The sequence below is a fragment of the Ictalurus punctatus genome, chromosome 7 (assembly GCF_001660625.3).
Source record: "Ictalurus punctatus breed USDA103 chromosome 7, Coco_2.0, whole genome shotgun sequence".
Lineage (NCBI taxonomy): Eukaryota > Metazoa > Chordata > Actinopteri > Siluriformes > Ictaluridae > Ictalurus > Ictalurus punctatus.
In genome coordinates, this window is record NC_030422.2 from 16647413 (window position 1) to 16669961 (window position 22549).

Below are 22549 nucleotides of genomic sequence, written 5' to 3' on the forward strand. Positions count from 1 at the left end.
AGTGGAATGATGGGAAGAGTCTGCAGTTTCTAGGCAGCTCAAGCTGGTATGTGACATCCTTGATGTGATGCCAAAATTTGTAAAGCCCAATATACCGATGTGAGACTTTTCTACAGCCTTGTTTGAAGCGGATGTTCCAGGTGGAAAGCCAGACATAATCTCCAGGATGATATTCTGGATTTTCAGTTCTGTGTTGGTCAGGGAACTCCTTATTGCTCTGGACTACCTGTTCTACTGGTGAGTAGTGTCTGACGCTTGTTTGCTCCTCCTGAACCACTCATCAACTGTAGATGAGTCCATGGGGTTGGCATCCCACAAGAACAAGGGAGGTTAGTAACTGAGAACACACTGGAAAGGGTTAAGCTGGGTGGCCAAATGGCAGCCAAAAGCTAAAGCCCCAAAATGAAATGCCGGTAGAAATTGGTGAAACCCAGGAAGCATTGAAGATCCTTGAAAGTAGAGGGTCTTGGCCATTCCTTGACCGCTGTGACTTTCCACTGGTCCATGAAAACCCCTTCAGGGTTAATGATATAACCCTTTGGACATGCAAATCAGCCTACCATGCATGTCTTTGGACTGGGGGAGGACACCAAAGTACCCGGAGGAAACCACCGCAGCACGGGGAGAATATGCAAACTCCGCACACACAGGGTCACGGTGTGAATAAAACCCCCGACCCAGGAGGTGAGAGGCGATTGTGCTAACCACTAAGTGGTTCAGTGCTGTGTGTAATGGAAACTTCTCCAATGGTGCCTCCACTAAGGGCTTGGATGTGAACAGGATGTTGGAGAGGTTGCAGGCAGAGCTTAAGTTTTTCTTTGATGGTTTGGGCAATGATGTTTCCTGCTGCTCTGGAGTCAATCAGTGTTTTAAGAGTGGAACTGGATGTATTGGACACTGAGAGATTTAGTGTTGGTTGCTGCCACAACAAAAGCACAAAGATGTGGCAGAAAAATTCAATCAATCGTTTGTAGGATGAAGTGTGTTCTTCACCTTGGTTTCATACTGCAGTCACCCAGGTTAGTGCTTTGTCCGTGAGAAGGTTAATTAACTGAGCCATCTTGTGTTGTTCTGAAACTTCTTAATTTATGGAGAAGTACAGTGAGTGCTGTAGCAGGAACCCTTTACATTGAGCTGGGTTACCTGAATACTTCTTAGGGCGAACGTAAGCTCACCTTGCTGGGCAGATGACTCCTGACAGAGACTGGGTGATGGACATCTTCACTCTATAGCCTATAAACAGGCTGGACACTACTGTGAGATAGCATTCCACAAGGAGCATTTGCTCCACATGGGTCTTATTTAGAGGTATGCCACTCATGCACTATGTTTATCTTTCACTGAATGAGCACAAATCCCTACAGGTAAGCTCCACAAAATAGTGGAAAGCCTTCCCAGAAGAGTGGAGGGTATTATTACAGAAAAGGGGGCCTAAATCAGGAATGAGATGTTCAAAAGTGTGTGATGATCAGGTGTCCACAAATTTTTGGCCATATCGCATATATATTATGACGATATTTGTGATAAATACTGGCAATTATCTAGTGTTTACAGAATCCCAATCACATATGAAACTAGCATCAGGACAAAAGTATGCCAGGTGTTTATTTAAAAATGAAAACATTACTACTTATAACATAAGTACATCAGTATGCGGATTCAGAGGTATATATTCATGCATCCATCCAACCATCTTCAACCGCTTACTCCTTTTCAGGGTCGCGGAGGTATATATTCACACTATTTGTAATAAAAAGTCACACACTTCGCTTTCCGTCACCTCCGCAGGAACGCGTTGGGAGAGCTGCTGACGTCATCAACAAAGGCTCAGCAACAGCCGCGTCATAGCTTCGTTGAAAGAAGGCGACGGGCTTCATTGATTAAGGGTGAAATTCTCCTTACACCAAATCGAAAAATATTAGACACACAGCGAATTGCACAGTTAATACACATCTACTGAAACCCATACAAACTGCACTCGGACGGTGAGTGTTATCTTGATATAAATGCACAAAATGCAAAAAGATATGGTGTGATGACCAATGTTTAGGCCAGCTAGCTACCTAGCCTGCTAATTATGCACGCTTTTTTAACATCACATTGCAGAGACCAAAAAAAAACAACAACCGTACCGCGGATCCTAAAGCGAGTCTTGGCAGGAGTCAGTGCGATTATTTAACATGCATAGCATCATCCGAAAAATCAGTAATTTCTTCATGAGAAAATTCAGTCGTACGATACGGCGACACGTTTATAAACATATTCGGCTGTGGCTAAATGCTAACCTGTTAGTAGAAGCGGGTGGATTACAGGAGATGCTTCCGCAGATACACACTGTTTTATTTCTCCTTTACAGAGCGAGAAGGTCTTTTGTTCTGCCCAAAACTGTAAGAGTGTTTATTTGGCATGTTCTAGCGTTATTTTATCAGCTATATGTGTACCCTATATGAACATGTCGAAGTCAATTACAAATGCAGTTCAAGAAATACACTGTAAGTCATAAGCTTTAATATTGGAAAATATGTAATATGCATCATGGAGGTGTGTGTAGAAAAGTTGTTTATTTTTTGTGTCGAGTCCTGCTTTGACAACAGAATATATTTCAAAACAAATGCAAATAATTTCCCAGATCTGTGCATAAAGCCTGAAATAAAGAATTTTTATAAGTTGCCATATATCCTGATTGATTTGCTTTCAATAAGGAAATTCCTAGAACAGTGTCATATCAAGGTAAAATAAAAACACTAGAAGCCAGAAATTGCTGCATGATATTGACAGAATAATATTATGCCAATATTGTATATATTATTCCAATTATACTAATACACACCACAATTTTTAATGTATTTAAAATGCACGTAACATGTTTAAAGATTGCCTGCCATAATTTTAAATAAAATCAGTCATAATTCATCCCACAGAGTTATCTCACTGTGTGACATTGGTCTGGCTGCTTACAGCACACAGACACTGAGTGATTGGTTTAGCGCTTCTGTACTTATTGCCTGGGATGGTGATACCACTGTATCTTTCCCCCTCAATCCAATACCAAGACTAGTATCCTGATAATGATAATAATACATATACTTTGAAAAGTTTTCTTGTGTATATATAAAATGTGTGATTTATACATTTGTAATTGGTAAAAATGGATAGCAAAAACGCTATTTGAAATATTTGTTCTCTCTCGCACAGAAATAAACCATCCCTTACAGTGTCCTCCACTAATATTGGCACTCTTGGTAAATATGAGCAAAGAAGGCTGTGAAAAATTGTCTTTATTGTTTAACCTTTTGATCCTTTGTTTAAAAAATTTGTAAAAAGAAAAAAAAGCGCACGGTGGCTTAGTGGTTAGCATGTTTGCCTCACACCTCCAGGGTTGGGGGGTTGATTCCCACCGTGGCCCTGTGTGTGCGGAGTTTGCATATTCTCCCAGTGCTGCGGGGGTTTCCTCCCCAGTCCAAAGACATGCATGGTAAGTTGATTGGCATGTCTAAAGTGTCCGTAGTGTATGAATGGGTGTGTCAGTGTGTATTTGAGTGTGCCCTGCGATGGACTGGCACCCTGTCCAGGGTGTACCCTGCCTTGTGCCCGATGCTCCCTGGGATTGACTCCAGGTTTCCCCGTGACCCTGAACAGGAGTAAGTGGTAGAAGATGGATGGATGGATGGATGGACTCTGCTGTCATGGATGTCAAACAATTGCAAACACAAACTGGTTTATCCAAAGAAAAAAACTTTGTTAAATATGTGTGTCACAATTATTGCCACCCTTTTAGTCAATACTTTTTGCCAAGATAACAGCTCTGAGTCTTCTCCTATAATGCCTGATGAGGTTGGAGAATACATGGCAAGGGATCTGAGATCATTCCTCCATACACAATCTCTCCAGATCCTTCAAATTTTGAGGTCCATGCTGGTGGACTCTCCTCTTCAGTTCACCTCACAAGTTTTAAGGGTTTCAAGTCAGGGCACTGTGATGGCCATGGCAGGACCTTGATTTTGTGGTCAGTAAACCATTTTTGTGATTTTGATTTTGATGTATGATTTGGATCATTGTCCTGCTGGAAGATCCAACCATGGCCCATTTTAAGCTTTCTGGCAGAGGAAGTCAAGTTTTCATTTAATATCTGTTGATATTTGATAGACTCCATGATGCCATGTATCCTAACAAAATGTCCAAGTCCTCTGGCAGAAAAACAGCCCCAAAACATTGAAGAGCCACCACCATATTTAACTATTTAACCATATTTAACCGTGGGAATGAGGTACTTTTCCATATGGCTACCTCTCTGTGTGTGCCAAAACCACCTCTGTTTATTGCCAAAAAGCTCTATTTTGGCTTCATCTGACCATGGAAACCTATCCCATTTGAAGTTCCAGTAGTGTCTGACAAACTGAAGATGCTTGAATTCGTTTTTGAAAGAGAGTAGAAGCTTTTTTCTTGAAACCCTTCCAGACAACTTTTAGTGATGTAGGTGACTTTGGATAGTAGTTTTGGAGACTTTCTGACCCCAAGACGCAACTAACTTCTGCAACTCTCCAGCTGTGATCTTTGGAGACTTTTTGGCCACTTGAACCATCCTCTTCACAGTGCGTTAAGACAATATAGACACACGCCCAATTCCTGGTTGATTCATAACATTTCCAGTTGACTAGAACATCTTCATTATGGTGTAAATGGGCATTTTTAAAGTTTGTGCTATTTTCTTATAGCCACGTCCCATTTTGTGAAGCTCAACAACGTTTTGCCGCACATCACAGCTATATTCCTTGGTCTTACCCATTGTTATGGATGACTAAGGGATTCTAGCCTATGTGTTACCTTATATTTATACCCATGTGAAACAGGAAGTCATGGTTGAACAATTTCCTGTTCCTAGTCACCCAGGTGTACTAAAATAAAGTAAAATGTCAATGGGAATATACTTCAAATATATTTTTCTCATATGAATTCATAGGGGTGCCAATAATTGTTGCACACCTATATTTAACAATTATATTTTTTTTGATAAACCTGTATTGTTTGAAATTCTTTGATATCCATGAGAGCAGAGAATTTTTTAAACAAAATACCAAAAGTTTAGACAATTTTCACAGCCTTCTTTGCTCATATTTACCAAGGGTGCCAATACTAGTGGAGGGCACTGTATGTGTTCATTCTCTCTCTCGCGCTCTCTCTCTCTCTCTCATTTGTTTGTGTGCCTGCCTGACTTTAAGTGTGTGTATGAAGTGACAGGAAGGCTTAGAAATTCATAGATCCTTATCTGCACACAGGGATTACTATGTTCTACAACATTTTACATTGTGTAAAATGCTTAAAAAGTAAACACACTGTATTAATATTTTAAGTTAGGATCGATTTTCAAAAGGAAATGAAAAGGATCAAAAGTATCAATACTTTAGTGTCAATCAGCCCATTATTGCAGCTTTCTGCTTTAAATAATATGGCAAACGGCAGTTTTGCCCGAACACCTATTATCCATTTATACATTGTGCAGCCCACCTATTCCTTGACCATGTGTTGTTGCAGACGGCGAGCTGGCGCAGGTAGCAGGGTGCCCGTGGACCATGAGGGACAGCGGGGCAAGCTTGGCTCCAAACCGCTGGCAGGGGGAGCTCTCCTTGACTGTGAGCCATGAGGGCAGTGGTGGAGGAATGGCAGGAGGGCACCTCTTGGGTCCTGAATCTCCCCCTAATGCCCAAAGCGCTATGGACTTCAAAGTGGGCCACAAGGAGAGGGGGTGGACTGGAGAATACATAGAGACTGATGAGATGGATGAAGAGGATGGATTTGATGAAGAAGAAGAGGAGGAGGAATTAGAAGAGGACCAGTTGGACGAAGGTGAAGAGATCAGTTCTGAATGTGCTCCAGTAGAAGAGGAGGAGGATATGGGGGACTGGCACGACCCACACAAATCGTTGCCTCAAATGGCACATTACTACCAGAACTTTTCACCTTCAAATAAGGAGCAAGACAAACCTGAAGCCCGGGATGACCCTGAGAGACCCCTCTGGGCTCGACTTCATGGCCTCAGGCAGCAGAGGCTGAAGCGGTGGAGGAGGCTCCGGGCCTCGACGCGGCTGCGCTTCCGGCTTGCTCAGAACTGGAAAACATGGCGGCAACGGGCGCAGTGGGTTGGCACGCTTGGATACAGACGGGCAAGGCGGTGGCGTCAGTATAATCTTTATCCAAGCAGGCAGAGGCGAGACCCAGGGTTGCCCAACTCGAGAGCAGCAGCACAGACTGCAAATGAAAGTGACACAGGTAAGTCTAATATCTAATCAAGTCTAATATCAAAGTGGCATTTATCAGTATGCTTCTTATCCAAGGAATACCTCATAAAAACATGTTTATCTCTTCTCGGAAGCTTCATTTAGTGATTTGAATGGGTATCATAGCATTTCCCAGTCCAGCTCAGCAGTCAGTGTTGGAAACAATGAAAGGCAAGGTTTCTCTTCAGTTTCCATGCAAAGAGTGGAGATGGCCCTCACAAAAGAGCATGTGTCCTGTGTCCAAGGTAAATGTTTATATTTCATCAAAGCCCCAGGCAGCATGGTTTCAAATGTTTTTAAAAATGTGATACTAACATCTGTCAATAAATAAGCATTTACCAATTGTACCTTCAAGAAATTTTTATCTGTAACTACAGTTTAATTCTAACTAAATGCTTCAAACTCATGGGCTGCGTTTGAATATCCTTACTACCCTGCTACACAGTAGGCGAAAAGCAGTACGCCAAATGAGTAGTTTATCCTAATTCTCGGTATTCATAAAACAGTAGGCGAGAAATACCTGGATGACCTACTGCTTTCTCCTCGATTCTGCAGTATGGAGCCACTGGACACTGTGGATACTGCACTATCCCATAAGGCATCGAGACTAGTATGTGCGGATTATATTCATGCTTGCCACTTACACTGATCAGTACGTACTGTATCAACAGCCGAGCAGTAGGTACTGAATCTAATGCATTCTCTTGGACTCTCGGCCATGGATGGCTGTGGCATTGTCGGGATTCGAACACGCAATCTCTTGAAGATAGGGTGAAAACTAAAAACTGATTTAAAAATTTACACTGATCAGCAAAGCATGGTGTTTTGTTAAATAAAATATATTAAAATGAGCATTGTATTGAACTGTTTTCTCTTTCTTTTTTTTCTTTTTAAAAAAAAATTTTTTTTACAGCCACTCTGCTAATTTTCATTGCTTTCCCCCTAAAAATACCAGTGGTAGAACTACACATTATTACCACTGCACTAGTTTAGTGTATATCAAATACTAAAAGTTCTAACAAGATGAAGTTTTGCACACACTCGGGCACAACTAGGATACAGTGAGCAGGAATGAAGTCATTATAGTTTCTGTAGTTGGGGAAAAACGAGAGCTGATCTAAGCAAGTGGCTAAATCTGATTAATTGCTTTGATGCCACTTCTACCATCCAGCTTGAATGAGCCTGACCAAAAAGGCAGAGAATTAATTAAATTAATTTAAAAAATCCAATGTTGTTCTTTCTTTAGCAAACCATTGTTAATTCACCACAGAATTTATATAACAATAATAAGTTAATTATGAAAATGAGTTGACAGGGGCTTTAAGAGCTACCATCTCTTTTGCAGTGAAGAGAACAATCAGAAATTTCAAACCCACTAAGTTCTAGACCAGACTCTGAGATATTCACTTATTTCTATATTGATAGTTGTACCTCTGAATGCAAGAACCAATAACCATTTACATGTGGAGCAGACTTTTTAATGCATGAAATTGTGTTTTAAATTAGGACTGCACAAAAGCCCTCTGCGTAGCATCATGATGAGTTCTGATTAGACAGAAGAGATGCTTTTGTCTTGACTTTTGTATGCAGTTGTATTTTATATGTCTAACAAAGAGATTAAACTGGCTTCAAGGCCATGTCATCAAGTAAATTCATAAATATCTTCTTTATCTCCTAGGCATTTTGGATGAGTCTCTCCATAAATATGGCAGTCTGATCCCTATACATACTGATGATATTGTGGAGCAACTGCAGGAGATCTTCAGTGAGAGCTTCTCTCAAGCTTACAGGTATAGATATACAAACATGAATTAGTACAGAAATGCATTAATGGAAACAGAATTAGTACACAAATGCATTCATGGAAACACAATTGGTACACATGCATTAATGGAAGAAAGAAAGTTGTTTGGCATGGAGTTACATTTACTCAGTGAATTTAAGTACACATAGCTGTTGTATTTCAGTACAAGCCATTTTTGCACATGTGATTTATTCGTCTTAGGAAAGCAGAGGTGCACCAGATAATCCAGTCCTACCAGAGGTCCCCAGGTACGAGCATGGTGCGAGGGTTCAGTGTTAACTACAAGCGCCATGTTCTCACAATGGATGATCTCAGCACTCTATATGGACAAAACTGGCTCAATGACCAAGTATAGTAAATTTCAACTACAGTTATTTAGTAAAATCTACTTTTTGGACACTTGTATAATCCCCCACCTTATCTGTAACTTCAAAACTAATTTTTTTTCCAGGTTATGAACATGTATGGGGACCTTGTAATGGATTCAGTGCCTGACAAGGTGATGAATAATAAAATTACTTTTCCAGCAAGTTAGCGCAATTCTTCTAAAAGTGGGATCCAGGGACCAGGGGGTCTGTGATTTTCTAATATTGTTACAGGGGTGGAAACCGCAACCCTATTACGAAAGCTATTATGCTTCTAAATAATGTCAACTGGAATCTACACACACAATTCAGAAAAATTGGTTCTTCAATTAGAAAGTTAAGAAAAAAAATTCTCTCTGGTTACAATAAATCCACAAAATAGTTTACCTTTATTTTATTTAATTTAACCAGATATTTGGCCAAAAGATTGAAGAGTGGACAGGGTGACAGGAAGAGAAATGGCCAGGTTATAGATATATAGAAAAGGTTGCCCACATAAATAGAGGCCTTAATTTCTACTCCAAATCTATGTTTTTAACCATGATGTAAGGGTTGGAATGAAGAGTAACAGCCAGGAGGTCTATTGCAGTAAAATATAATAGGGAGTTTTTATGGCAACCCCGTTTTTTGAACTAGAGCAGTAAAGGAGGAAATACTCAGCTTGAATATTGTTTGTTGTAATTGAGGCCTGTAGAGCACAGTAAAGCAATCTGAACCAGGAGACAAAATTCTTCCCAAAACCAAACCTCTCTGAGTGGTAAAAGAGGTAGTTCCACTCCACTCTGTCAAAGGCTTTCTCCACAGAGTTTTAATTAAAGCTTCTTGAGAGTTTGAACTGGAATAGTTATAAACGGCATTGAATGACTAAAGCATGTTTAGTCTGATGATAATAGATGGGGGAACATTTTCAGGGGCAACATCAATAAGTTTGATCATTTAAAAACAACATTCAACAAACTAATTGGACGATAATAGGTTCAGTCCAACTGATCTGTCTTTCCCCCCCCCTCCCCTTATCCTCCTCCTGAGTGAAAGTTTGGGGAAGATGGCCAGAATTAAGATTGATTAAACATATTCATTAAAAGAGGTGCCAACTTGTGGCAGAATTTCTTATAAAACTCTGATGGGAAATCAGGTCCTTGGCACTTCCCACATTGTAAAGACAATGCAGCACTATTAAGTATGTGATTAAGTCTTTTGAATAGTTAGTTTGTCATATAAATCTGTATTGAGGGGGTCTGTCATTTGTGGTTTGTTTTTTTGTTTGTTTGTTTTTCTTCAGTTAAAAGGGTCTTTGTCTACAAAAAGTTTAGAGCATGCCCATGTCGCTTTTTGTTATGTCTAAATTTGAAACTTTACTCTTTTTCAATTCATTTTAGGTCCATTTCTTCAACAGCTTCTTTTATGATAAGCTGCGAACTAAAGGTTATGAAGGAGTTAAACGGTGGACAAAAAATGTAAGATTTTTTTCCCCCTCTAATCTCAGTTGCAATTTAGCAGTCATGTGGAATATTCTCATGAATGTTTAAAAACCAACCGATTTAGGAGTTGAGGGGAGGTAATAATGATGCTTTTAGAATTAGACTTGGAATCAGTCCATTGCTTGGGTGTATTGTTGTATTAGAATTCATTTGAGTGATCCCAAGGTCATATGCTGAGATGGACAGTCAGTCATGTGAAGCCATTCATTCAGTACCCATGTAGTAATCGTGTGTATAACCCCTGACAAAAATTATGGAATCACCACACTTGGAGGATGCTCACCTGTGTTTTTTTACTTTGTAGCAAATATACAAATCACAGATATGACACAGATCAATTTTTGTTTAATAGCTGAACATTCTGGCTTCCTGAAACACACCTCAAACAAGTTAAATTAAATTGTTTTAATTAATTGCATATTTTTTCCAGAATTAAATAGTGCTCAATTTAAAATGGTTTCAGATTTTCTAAAACAAAAACAGTCTGTACACACTTTTGTCTCCAGCGATCCCTTCGTCATGATCCAGAACTTTTCATTAATAGAGACCCCATCAAAGTCATTAAGGAAACCAAGTTCATAGGCCTTCTCTTTGATAACAAAATGACTTTTATTCCACATTTGAAAACTTTTAAGAAACAAGTGTTTTAAAGCTATGAATATAATTAAATTGTTGGCCAAAACTAAATGAGGGGCAGAGTACACCGTTCTTTTGTGCCTTTATAGAGTATTGATCCGATCATGTTTGGACTATGGCAGCATAGTTTATGATTCTGGCAGAAAGTCATATAAACAGATGCTTGACACAGTGCATCATCAGAGATAACGGCTTGCCTTGGGAGCATTTAGAACCTCACCAGTACAAAAGTACATTGAAGCCAATGAACCATCACTTCAAAATAGATGATTGAAGCAATCACTTCAATATGCTGTTAAACTAAAGCAGACAAAAATACCCCAGCCTATTCTAGGCTTTCATTCCCAATACATTCATTTGTATGAGAGCAAACCTAAAAGCATCAGACCTTTTGGTATTTGCAGGAAATGAACAAGCTGATATGGCTGCAAAGGAGGCAGTTAATCTAGAAGTAGAAGAATGTCAAATTCCTCCCAAAGACCTTAAACCTAGTGTCAATCATTCTATCTTAAACAAGTGGCAACAAGAATGGGACACGTGTACAAACAACAAATTGCATGAAATCCATCCTAAAATCCGCAACATACTTTTAATCTCCTTTTAAAACAAGATTTGATCAAGTGGTGTTCACTAGATGTTGTATAGGTCATTCAAGATTGACTCCTACATTTCTGCTTAAAGGTGGAGACCCAACATTATGCATGTTCTGCAAGACCCCCCTTTCCAATAAACCTATTTTATTGGACTGTCCTGCTTTTAATGCAGCTAGACAACATTTTATGTATTATGCTCACTTAAGGACTTGTTTAGTAAGATTGTACCAGAAAAGGTTTGAAAATTTTTATCATATGTAAATGTAAAACATCTTATATAATCTTACCTGCTGTGTTTTTCTTTTTGTTTAGTTTTTGTTTTATTGTGTTTATGCAACTCTTGTATTTTTTGTAATTCAGATTTTTTTTTCCCCCATGAAGATAGCCTCAGATGCTGACATGGCATTAAAATCTATACTACTCACTTACTCACTACAGATCAAGTACTGGACAAAATTATGGAATCACTCAATGTTGAGGAAAAAATTATGGAATCACCTTGTAATTTGCATTTCTAAATCAAATACCAGCACAAGTCTAAAAATGCTAATTAGTCTGTACCTTGGACCTTTTGAAAGGAAACATGGCCCCAACAAAAAAATCCAACACGGAGATGTTGGCTGTTCTCATTGGTGCAAGCATAAACAAAATGAGAATGTTATAAAAGGAAAACATACAAGTGGACCAAGTAAGATGGAAAATGTCAGGGTAGGAAACTCAAATCAATATGACTTGAAAATAGAAAATTACAATAGAAAAAACTAATGGGCGGAAACAGGAGTCAATGTTTGTGACGGAACTGAAAGAAATCGGCTGAATGAAATGGGATTTTACGTACAGAAAAACCAAAACCAGCACTAAGACCTAAACAGTAGAAAACAAGGTTACTGTGGGCTAAAGAGAAGCAATCATGCAGTGAGGATGATTGGATGAAAGTGATATTCAGTGATGAATCACGAATCTGTATTGGCCAAGGAAATGATGCTGGAACTTTTGTCTGGTGCTGTTCTAATGAAACATATAAAGATGACTGCTTGAATAAAAATCTAATTTCCCCACCCATTTATGATATGGGGTTGTATGTCTAGTAAAGGACCAGCGGAGACCTCCACAGTCAATGCACAAGTGTACACTGAAATTTTGGACACTTTTCTCATTACATCGATAGAAAATAGGTTTGGAGATGAAGTCATATTTTCAGGATGATAATACATCTTGTCACAGAGCAAAGGGTGTTAAAGCTTTTCTTCAAGAAAAACACATCAACTCAATGACATGGCAAGCAAACAGTCCGAATCTCAATCCCATTGAAAATTTATTGTTGAAATTTTAAAAATTGCTCCATGACAAGGCTCCATCCTGCAAACCTGATCTGTCAACCTCTATTCGAGAGAGCTGGAATCAGCTTGATGGAGGATATGGTTTTTCATTAGTCAAGTTCAGACCTCAAAGAATTCAGGAAGTCATAAACGCCCGAGGAGGAGCAACAAATATTTTTTATGTTGATGATTCCAGAATTTTTTTTCTCTACTTGATATGGAAAAAAATGCCATTAATTAGAACAATTTAATTTAATTTGTTTGAGGTATGTTTGATGAAGCCAGAATGTTCAGCTGTTAAACAAAAAAAATGTTGTGTGTCATCTGTGATTTGATTGCTACGAAGTAAAAAATCCGGGTGTGCATCATCTAAGTTTGGTGATGTCTTAATTTGCCAGGGGTTGTAGATTTTCTACTCCGCCCTAAAGTGTATGTATAAGTCTTCATTGTATTCTTTGTTTTAGGTTGACATCTTCAGCAAGGATCTCCTGTTGATTCCCATTCACCTGGAAGTGCATTGGTCACTTGTATCAGTGGACATCAAACAGCGTTACATCACTTACTTTGACTCCCAGCGAACCCTTAATCGACGGTGTCCCAAGGTCCGGACTTGTCTTCTTCTTCTTTTTTTTCTTTTTTTTTTTTCTTCTTGATAGCATTCATTTTCTCACAACCTCAATTATTTAATATAAATTTGCATTTAACATGCATACTGTTTGTATTTTCAAATCCACTTCTTTCTCTTTTCCCCTACTAGCATATTTTTAAATACCTCCAGGCAGAAGCTATTATAAAACAACAGAGAGATTTTCTCACTGGGTGGAGAGGCTTTTTCAAAATGGTGAGTCATAGTTGTAGTCTTTTAGGACAATTGACCATAAACTTCTATGTACAAAACTCTGGCAAATGTGTGTGCACGCGTGCTCTTGTGTGTTTTCCTGTGTACAAAACTCTGGTAATTACATAAAGTCTTGTGTGTGTATTTTGTCTAAAGAAGTTTACATACATGTTATATTGGAGTAAAGTCCATGTTATGTATGGAATCACATAGGAATTTGTGCTGGTAGTACTGGTTTATAGACAATTGAGCTGTATTTCATAGTCCCATTTTACAAACTGTTACTTTATTGATGCTGTATTTGTATCATAGAATGTAGGAAGGCAGAATAATGACAGCGACTGTGGGGCTTTTGTCCTTCAGGTAAGTTAAGAAAACTATCTATGCTGCTTTCATGTCTTGTGTGGTTTTGTATAGCACTTCATGTCATTCCAGAGAGGCATCCTTTGTTTTAGGATTGTGCCAAAACAACATGCAGGAATAAAAATTAAATCTATGTTACAGGAGAATTAATAACACCATATTGTGTTCCACTTTGTTCACTTTTACTTTCCTTTTTTCCAATCTAGTACTGTAAGTGTCTGTCATTAGGGCAGCCCTTCAGCTTCAGTCAGCAGGATATGCCTAAACTGAGAAGACTCATGTACAAAGAACTCTGTCACTGCAAGCTCTCACTGTGATAACTGTTTAGGGGTTATGCAGCAAGAGGTGGGGGGAAGAAACAGCTGGAAACCTTCATGTTCCCAAAAGGCAGAGAGAGACTATAAAACAGGATATCACATTATCAAACCCACTTTTTTCTTCTTTTTTTCTTTCTTTCTTTTCTTTTTTTTCTTTCTTTCTTTTTTTTTTTTTTTTTAAAAAAAAATAGTTTTGTTTTGTATCAGTGTTATTTTGTTCTTGTGGTTGTCAGAGGCCAGGCTTTTTTCTAATGGCCACCTTTTGAGATTTGACATCTTGGCAACAGCCTTTTTGGACTCTTGAAAAAAGCTTCATCAGTGGAGTAGAATGATTTTTCTCACAATCTGTAAAGGTCTAATGAGACTTTTTATTAATTGTTGAGAAGTGTGTTATGTTACTCAGATGTGCAAGTATAATGTTCCTTTTATTGTCAATAAATCATGTTCTGTGTAAAATGATGGGTGGGTCTGATCTGATCATTATTGAATATATTGTATATTATCATTCTGTCAGTTTTGTGTGTATGGAAGTGTGTGGAAAATATGCAGTTTGGTTACAGCTTTCTGATTAAGCTATTGTTCCTTTCACTTTGTGACTTGATTTGGACCACTTGTGGACACAATTAGATTAAATCGAGACATTTTAACTAGTGAAAAGGCACAGTCAATTATGTCTATATCCTCCTGTATTTTTGGGTGAAGTGTTCATACCACTGTGACAAGCATCATTTTATGTATGGTGTGTTGTGTCCACTGGAAACATCATATTATATTTAATATAGTGGTTTGCTATTTTAACACTTCCAATAATACAGAGGGTTGTAAATTGTATACATCATTTTAAGAGTAAGATCACATTTCTTGAACAGTACTTAGTATTAAGCTCTGACAATACAAAATAGTACAATTGCCTGACCATAAAGCGATTACTGAAGATGATTCTATATTCTATGATTCTATGATTCTATGATTCGATCTTCTGTCTATGATTCTATTCACTGCTTCTATGATTCTTCTGTTCTATGATTTATCTATCTACCTACCTAGTTCAGCAATATTATAGTTTGCATCAATACCTAGTTGTGTTGTAATTTTTACTCAATTCCAAAATTGTCGGAAATTATTGAGTCAACATTTCCGGTGATGTCACGCTGCTCGACGTGAACTGTGAGGTGGGCGGGATTTCTTTGCTCTGCAGGATAGAATTTAGCCATTCAGCAGTCACTTTGGCCCGCCTCCGTTCTGATTGATAGTCGTCTGCTCCAATTACAATTCTTCACTCTGCTTCACAGCCCACGTATTTAGCACTTTTCCGCCCTTCTGCCTTTCTTTGTGATAATGTCGGCTGAACATGAACATAGGTGAGTAAGCGCTTACTTCAGCAAACGTTTTAGTTGGTTTTACGTTTGTAATAATCGGCGCGTTAGTTTTAGTTTATTAATATGTACACACGGGAAGCAACCGCAGCGATTTTACAATTTTCGCCGTGTGTGAATCTGAACTAAAATGAGCGTTCTGTGGCGGCGTGGCCCGGTAACGGTAATTAGTTAACATGTATAAATGGAAGAAGGCCGCGGTTTGAGATAACAGCGCTCATTTTGTTGGATTTAGCACGGTTTTTAAAAATCTTCTGCCGAACAGTTCTCTGTGTGTGTATATATATACACCATTTTCCATTATGACTTTTCAAAAAATAACAAAAACGTGCCGGGCTTGTAGCCGAATGCTAACAGCTCCGCTAGCTACCGGCTCGGCCTTATCCACATGGCCGCCTCCTGGCCCTGCCTGTCGAGCCCTAATCTCAATCGCCGTCTTTCAGCATTTGGTAAGGTGGGGGATCGATATTACGTTTACTGACGCCTTATTGTGTGATTTCTGTATCAAGCTGGTTCATCTTAATCAGGATTAAATATATATCGCGGAAATGAGTCTCGCGCACATGGCCTACCGGTTAGACAAAAGAGAAGTGTGAGTGCGCGAGCAGGCCAGAGCCTCGCCTCAACCCGCCTCAGTCGCTCACACACTGCTACTCACTTCACTTAAAGCTACTCACGAATTACTGTTAAATCCGTAGTACTTCTGGTTGATCTTCGTTTTCATCAATTTATTAATAGCCTGTTATATAGCCGAGTCTGATCACATTGGCTTCGGGTTTTAGCTAGTTGCTAGGTAGATTAGCTGACTTTATTCCGTTTGTACGCCTGGGTTCGTTTGACAAATGACTGAATAAGACACGTTTTATCAAATGTTAATGCTTTTCTAGTGGTGCTTACACGGCGAGTCCAATAATAATAATAATAAAAAAACAACAGGAAAATCTGGGGTTGTGATCGAGGCCTTCTACAGAGAGTCCTGCGACGTGTCCAGGGGTAACTTCCCTCCATTTCATGTTCATAACCCTTCGGAATTTAGGTTCCTCTCGTGGTCATCTGACTGTTGAACGAGTTATATTGAATGTAGCATGAAGTCGGAATTGTTTGGAAATGCATAGATTAATTTGTTTTCCACTCCTTCTTTTTTTTCTTTTTTGTTCAGACCTAGAGACAATGGCCCCGAGGGCATGGAGCCAGATGGAGTCATTGAGGTGAGTTAAAATCTCTTCCAAATTAGCAGAGTCTAACGCACATTTATTTTGTGTATTCAATTCAATGTCTGTGATTGGAAGCACGGATAATGCAAATGAACACTGGTTGTAAAATGTCTCAATCCGTTGTGCAGTTGCAGCTCTGTTTTAATTTGACATCCATAAGGAGATCTGGTTTCTGATCATAGTAGTGAGATCCCTGCTACACTTATGAATTGTTAACACTTTGAGGTCTTTATGGATCACAAGTGTTTGACACAATTTCAGCTTGATGCTATGGTGGTTAAACTGTGTTTTTGTTTTTTCTTTCCCTGCCTTGTTTTGTTAGGGTAACTGGAAGGAGATTGTCGACAGCTTTGATGACATGAACCTGCGTGAGAATCTTCTCAGGGGAATATATGCCTATGGTTTTGAGAAACCTTCTGCCATTCAGCAGAGGGCAATTCTCCCTTGTATCAAGGGTATGTATTTGTAAAGACTGACTTTATTTTTATTGGCACATGGTTCTATATCTGCTAAGGGAAGAGCAAATTCTTACTGTGAATTGGCTGACTGAGAAGATGCATGCTAGAGTTTTTTGTCTCTGCTTTGGTAAGTGAATTATCTGAGCTCTGGGTAGAGGTGATGCATCCACCCTTAACAATTGGGCAAGGCAGTGTCTATCTGTGGCACTTAGTTCTATATCTGCTAAGGGAACAAAAAATGCAGTCCATGTTCATCCCAGTCTACTCAGTACCTTGAGGTGAAGACTGTTTCATGCTATGGACACAGAACAGAAACACTGTTTTGTTTTTCTAACCCTTGTTTGCCGAAATGTTTCATTCAAACATATTTGTGTAGGGTATGATGTCATCGCTCAGGCTCAGTCTGGCACAGGGAAGACAGCCACGTTTGCTATCTCTATCCTGCAACAGATTGATATTGAGCTGAAGGGCACTCAAGCCATGGTCCTGGCCCCGACCAGAGAGCTTGCTCAACAGGTAAGACTTGGTCCATGGTAGTGCGGTTTCAGTTGCACGAATGTAGTTCCTTACATTCTAGACACTCAGAGTGCTTTTACATGGTAAAAATGCTGAAAAACCACCACTAGACAGCTGTGACAGCAGCTGAAGTGTGCCATGATGTCCACCACACACCAGTTATTAGTGGAGAGGAGACGGTGATGTAGCCAATTCAGAGATGGGGTTTATTAGGGGGCCCTGATGGAGAAGCTCCAGTGGGGAATTTTGGCAGGACACCGGGGTTATACCCCTTCTTTTTTTTTTGAGACGTGTCCTGGGATTTTTAATGACCACAGAGTCAGGACTTCGGTTTAATGTCTTGTCCGAAAGGCGGTGCTGTTTTTACAGTATAGTGACACTGTACTGAGGCATTAGGCCCCCCACAGACCACAGGATGAGAGCCCCCTGCTGGCCTCACTAATACCACTTCTAGCAGCAAACCTAGTTTTCCCCAGGTTGTCTCCCATTTATGTACTGGCCAGGCTCAATCCTGCTTGAGAAACCAGGTGAGAACTGTAATGTAATAGTTAATCTTCTGTTGGACTGTGGAAGTAGCAAGCACTTGGAGACTGTAGAAATCTAGGTCCCCTTATCAGTTGGCAAGGTAGTGTCTCAGTGGCACCTTCCTATATTTGGTATGGGGGAAAAGCAGGCAACCCATATTCATCCCAGTCTACTCTGTACCATGAGTTAAAGACTGTTTCATGCAGTGGGCACATTTTACTCATTAACATGTTACCTCAGCCCTTGATCACTTGTCTTTGGATCCAGGCTGTGACATTTATCTAAAGCAACTGATTGTATTGCTCAAATACAGGGATTAAACTTGATCCATGTGGTTTCTGGAAAACATGTTTAACCAGTCTGATTTCTCTACCCAACTTTAGATCCAAAAGGTGGTTCTTGCCCTTGGAGACTACATGGGTGCTACCTGCCATGCCTGCATTGGTGGCACCAACGTCCGTAACGAGGTGCAGAAGCTCCAGGCTGATGTGCCCCACATAGTGGTTGGAACCCCTGGACGTGTCTTTGACATGCTTAACCGGCGCTATCTCTGTAAGTAGCAACACTTCCATCCATATGGAAGGGCTTAAGTGCTGTAATGATGATCCCCATGCGTGTCAACTGACTCCGGAGTCTCCTGTGCTCCTCTGCCACGTCTCAGCGTTCTGTTGCGGTGTGTACAGGGTTCACAGCTCTCTGGAGGCATGATCTGACCTCACTGACCTGACCACAGCATTGCCCCTCTTTTAGTGTAACATGAGTATTGTGAGGACTTGAATGTTGCAGTATGTCCAGTTTGAAGTTGTGTTGATTGTACTGAAACACTGAACATGGCCATTTCCCTTCATCAGCACCCAAATACATAAAGATGTTTGCATTGGATGAAGCTGATGAGATGTTGAGCCGAGGATTCAAGGACCAAATTTACGAGATTTTCCAGAAGCTATCTACTGACATTCAGGTGAAAATCACATGTACTGACATTTCAGTGTATAACTTATCAAATGGTCTGTTTTCCATGATTGTTTGACAGTATGTGGTGTTAGCCAAAGATCCCTCTCCCCCCAGCCATCTTTGCTGTGGAGGGAACAAAGTTCTTTGGTAGAGTATTCCTGCTGCTCTCCACAGTGACTGGGTCTCCTTGTCCTTAATCACGACTATAAAGCAGTTGACATTCCATTGTTCACTTGCATTTGCTGCATTTTTAATGATATTTTCAAATATGAAACGCAGCTGTAAAGCTGATTCAGTTGCGGTAATACATGTTTGTCTTCCTACAGGTGATCCTGTTGTCAGCCACCATGCCCCAGGAGGTGCTGGAGGTCACCACCAAGTTCATGAGAGACCCTGTAAGGATCTTGGTCAAGAAAGAGGAGCTGACCCTGGAGGGTATTCGTCAGTTCTACATTAACGTGGAGAGGGAGGTAAAGGAGCTTCTCCCATTCATTTCTGCGTATGATTTTGTGTAGTCCCAGCTTCATCTCGAGTTAAGAAGGCAATTTGTTTTTTTTTAGCATGAATGTAAGGCTGAAAAGTGCCATCTGGTGGTCACATCCTGTCAGTACTCAAGTGGTAGACTTGGTTTAATTTAGGTCAACTGACTGCTGTTGCCATAGATATTCTAGGGTTGTTTTGCATTTTAAGCCCTTTATGGCTTTACTGACTTGTCACTTAAATTGTTATTGGTGTGTAACTGGCTCCTTTTACTCCTGTCATAGGAGTGGAAGCTGGACACACTATGTGACCTGTATGAGACATTGACCATCACTCAAGCTGTTATCTTCATTAACACACGCCGGAAGGTGGATTGGCTGACTGAGAAGATGCATGCTAGAGATTTTACAGTCTCTGCTTTGGTAAGTGAACTATCTGAGCTCTGGGTAGAGGTGATGTGTGCACCCTTAATAATTGGGCAAGGCAGTGTCTATCTGTGGCACTTAGTCCTATATCTGTTAAGGGAATAAAAAATGCAGTCCATATTCATCCCAGTCTACTCAGTACCGTGAGGTGAAGACTGTTTCATGCTATGGGCACACTTTTTCTCTTGGGATCGAGTGAAATTGTGAGTTTGCTTAAAAATGAGCTGACTATTTCTATTGATTTTCTAGCATGGAGACATGGACCAGAAGGAGAGAGATTTAATCATGAAGGAGTTCCGCTCTGGCTCCAGTCGTGTCCTCATCACCACTGACCTGCTGGTAGGTTTGTCCCTTAATGACAATGTTCATTTAGGTTCAGTGTCATGGATATAAAATGCCATGCTTTGTGTAGTTGAATAAATTTAGTTGGCCTCCATGTACACATTTAATACTCCCTGTTTTTTTTTTTTTTTTTTTTTTTTTTTTTTTTTTTCCCCCCCACCAGGCTCGAGGAATTGATGTGCAGCAGGTTTCCCTGGTCATCAACTATGATTTGCCCACAAACAGGGAGAATTATATCCACAGGTGTGTCCTGACCACACCTCTCCTCCATGTTTTCTTTGTTTTTATATGTTGAGGTAACAGATTGTGATTTTTAGGAATTCTAACTATGGTTACTCTGTTTAGGATTGGACGTGGTGGCCGTTTCGGCAGAAAGGGTGTCGCTATCAACATGGTGACTGAGGATGACAAGCGCACGCTCCGGGACATTGAGACCTTCTACAACACAACTGTGGAGGAGATGCCCATGAATGTGGCCGACTTGATCTGAAAACATCTTTCCACTCCTTTCTTCCCCCACTTAATTTCTTTTGTCTCCTATTTGTCTGGACTTGTACATGCTCGTTTCCCCCTCTAAATCCACCACCCTGCCCCAATGATTATCACTGTTCACAGCAAGACATTATAAAATCTTCATCATGGGTGTCTTTGAAAAGACTTGTGTTCTTTTTAGCATTTAAAGATGATTCGTTAATTTGGAGTGAGCCTTGTGCAGTGACGCTATCCCTATGACCTGTTCCATCCACCTATTTTATTGTTCTGTATATTTGTATCTATGACTAAAGAGCTGAGCACCAAATGGTTGAAGTGGACCTGTTTATTTGACTTTCCATTTTGCCATAAATTGTGGCTGCTCTAATAGTTTATGGAGAAAAAAATATGGCTGAAGATATAAAGTGATGAGGGTGAAACTCATCTTGCTCAGCCAGGTATTTGGGTATAGACTTGTCTTGCATTTAAAGTATTAACTTTTCTGTGCTTTCAGGGTGCAGTGTGAGCCTTTTTGTGGTTTTTTTTTTTTTTTTTTTTTTTTTTTTTTTTTTTTTTTTTTTTGGGCAGTGCTTGAACAAAAACACTGCCATCACTTCTGCTAGGAATTGCCGAAATCAATAAGCGTTGTATCACCGGACATGATTTTTACATCTTTAACTTGTATAGTGCCATTTTACGGTAGCATTTTCTTCTAAATAGACATTTCTCATTTGACCCATGCCACACATGGCTTGGTGTTGGGACATTATCACCACATAGTGTATTGTATAGAATCTGTGTCAAGTCCTGTTTGAGGAGTGTTGCTCCAGTAACCTACCTCACCAAAAGAGATTGGAGGGGTCTTTTTAAAGGACCAAACTACAAATGATTATGTAGAGATTCTAACGTTACTTTTTTCCTGGTTTAAAAAGCCTGTCTTGTGGAGTGGGAATGGAGGTTTTTGGCTGTGCAGTTTACATTGCTCAGTGCTGTTTTTGTTTTTTAAATGAATTTATTAAAATGTGATAACCTTTTTCAGACAGAAGCCGTGTATTAATCTTTTTCTACATTGGATTCTGTATAGTATTTATTTTAATTTTCTTAAATAAAGGTATTTCTTTTTAACAAGTCAAACATGTTTTCTTGGGAGTCCTTTGAGGCACCATGCCAGGGAATGGTCTGTTAGTGTAATAAAGTTCAGTACAAAAAGAATGGTAGACTTTTTAATGTAGGTCCAAAACTCCGATCCATGCAGGCTTAAGCACAAACACTGATTCTGTGAGGTATAAATAATTTAAATATATTAAGGAAATATAGTATGTGGTGCTTTCTGTCCTAATCGTTTGTATTTTATTTGTTAAAATATAAACAATTCATTTGGACCCTTGAATCAACTTTATTGTCCATGTTGGCTGGTCACGTGACCTTCAGTGACAGTTGCAAAGGTGAAATTAACTGGTGTGACCTAAGAGCATGCTGGTGTGAGGTCATGCAGGAGGAATGCTGTTTTACATTGATTAGTTGTGCAACATATTTAGTCTAATTATAGAAGTGAATGCTGTCGTGTAGATTATAGACAGGGTAAAGTAATGAAGGAGTGTCAAACAGAAGGTGTTGAGGTCAAGAGTCTTGACAGTAACGATTTGTGCTTTCGCTTTTCTGACGAACCAAACTCGGCTCAGTGTGAAGGCCTTCATAATTAGTTTGTGGATTTTCTCTGTTAAAAATAAAGTCTATTTTAAAAGTGACTGATGTGCTGAATCAGGTGTGTTAAATGAGTGTTTTTGCTATTGTCAA

At 39.6% G+C, this 22549-nt stretch overlaps 2 protein-coding genes and 1 non-coding gene across 3 annotated transcripts; all 3 read left to right on the forward strand.

Annotated features, from left to right (window-relative positions):
- Positions 1–1824: 1824 nt before the first annotated feature.
- senp3b (SUMO specific peptidase 3b) lies at positions 1825–14167 on the forward strand. Its single transcript, XM_017471940.3, has 11 exons — positions 1825–1985; positions 5533–6267; positions 6371–6520; positions 7954–8065; positions 8281–8428; positions 8531–8578; positions 9824–9901; positions 12938–13075; positions 13231–13314; positions 13624–13674; positions 13881–14167. Exons 2-11 carry the CDS (start codon positions 5571–5573, stop codon positions 13989–13991), a joined length of 1617 nt encoding a protein of 538 aa, XP_017327429.1. The 5' UTR covers positions 1825–1985; positions 5533–5570; the 3' UTR covers positions 13992–14167.
- Positions 14168–15328: 1161 nt separating this feature from the next.
- eif4a1a (eukaryotic translation initiation factor 4A1A) lies at positions 15329–21080 on the forward strand. The gene is given in 11 exon segments (NM_001200659.1): positions 15329–15352; positions 16527–16575; positions 16904–17036; positions 17416–17555; positions 18464–18632; positions 18932–19041; positions 19361–19504; positions 19799–19936; positions 20189–20278; positions 20445–20524; positions 20627–21080. Coding segments are annotated over 11 exon segments (1221 nt in total). The 5' UTR covers position 15329; the 3' UTR covers positions 20772–21080.
- On the forward strand, positions 18673–18814 carry LOC124628397 (small nucleolar RNA SNORD10). The gene has a single exon (XR_006982893.1). It is a non-coding gene; the product is annotated as a small nucleolar RNA SNORD10 (small nucleolar RNA).
- Positions 21081–22549: the final 1469 nt, after the last annotated feature.

What these genes read in the sequence shown, in the direction of transcription:
- senp3b (XM_017471940.3), top strand. Translation starts at nt 5,571, where the DNA reads ATGAGGGACAGCGGGGCAAGCTTGGCTCCAAACCGCTGGCAGGGGGAG. An exon ending in TTAAACGGTGGACAAAAAAT is followed by an intron (nt 9,902 to 12,937) that starts GTAAGATTTTTT and finishes TCTTTGTTTTAG; the next exon opens with GTTGACATCTTCAGCAAGGA. An exon ending in TTAATCGACGGTGTCCCAAG is followed by an intron (nt 13,076 to 13,230) that starts GTCCGGACTTGT and finishes TTCCCCTACTAG; the next exon opens with CATATTTTTAAATACCTCCA.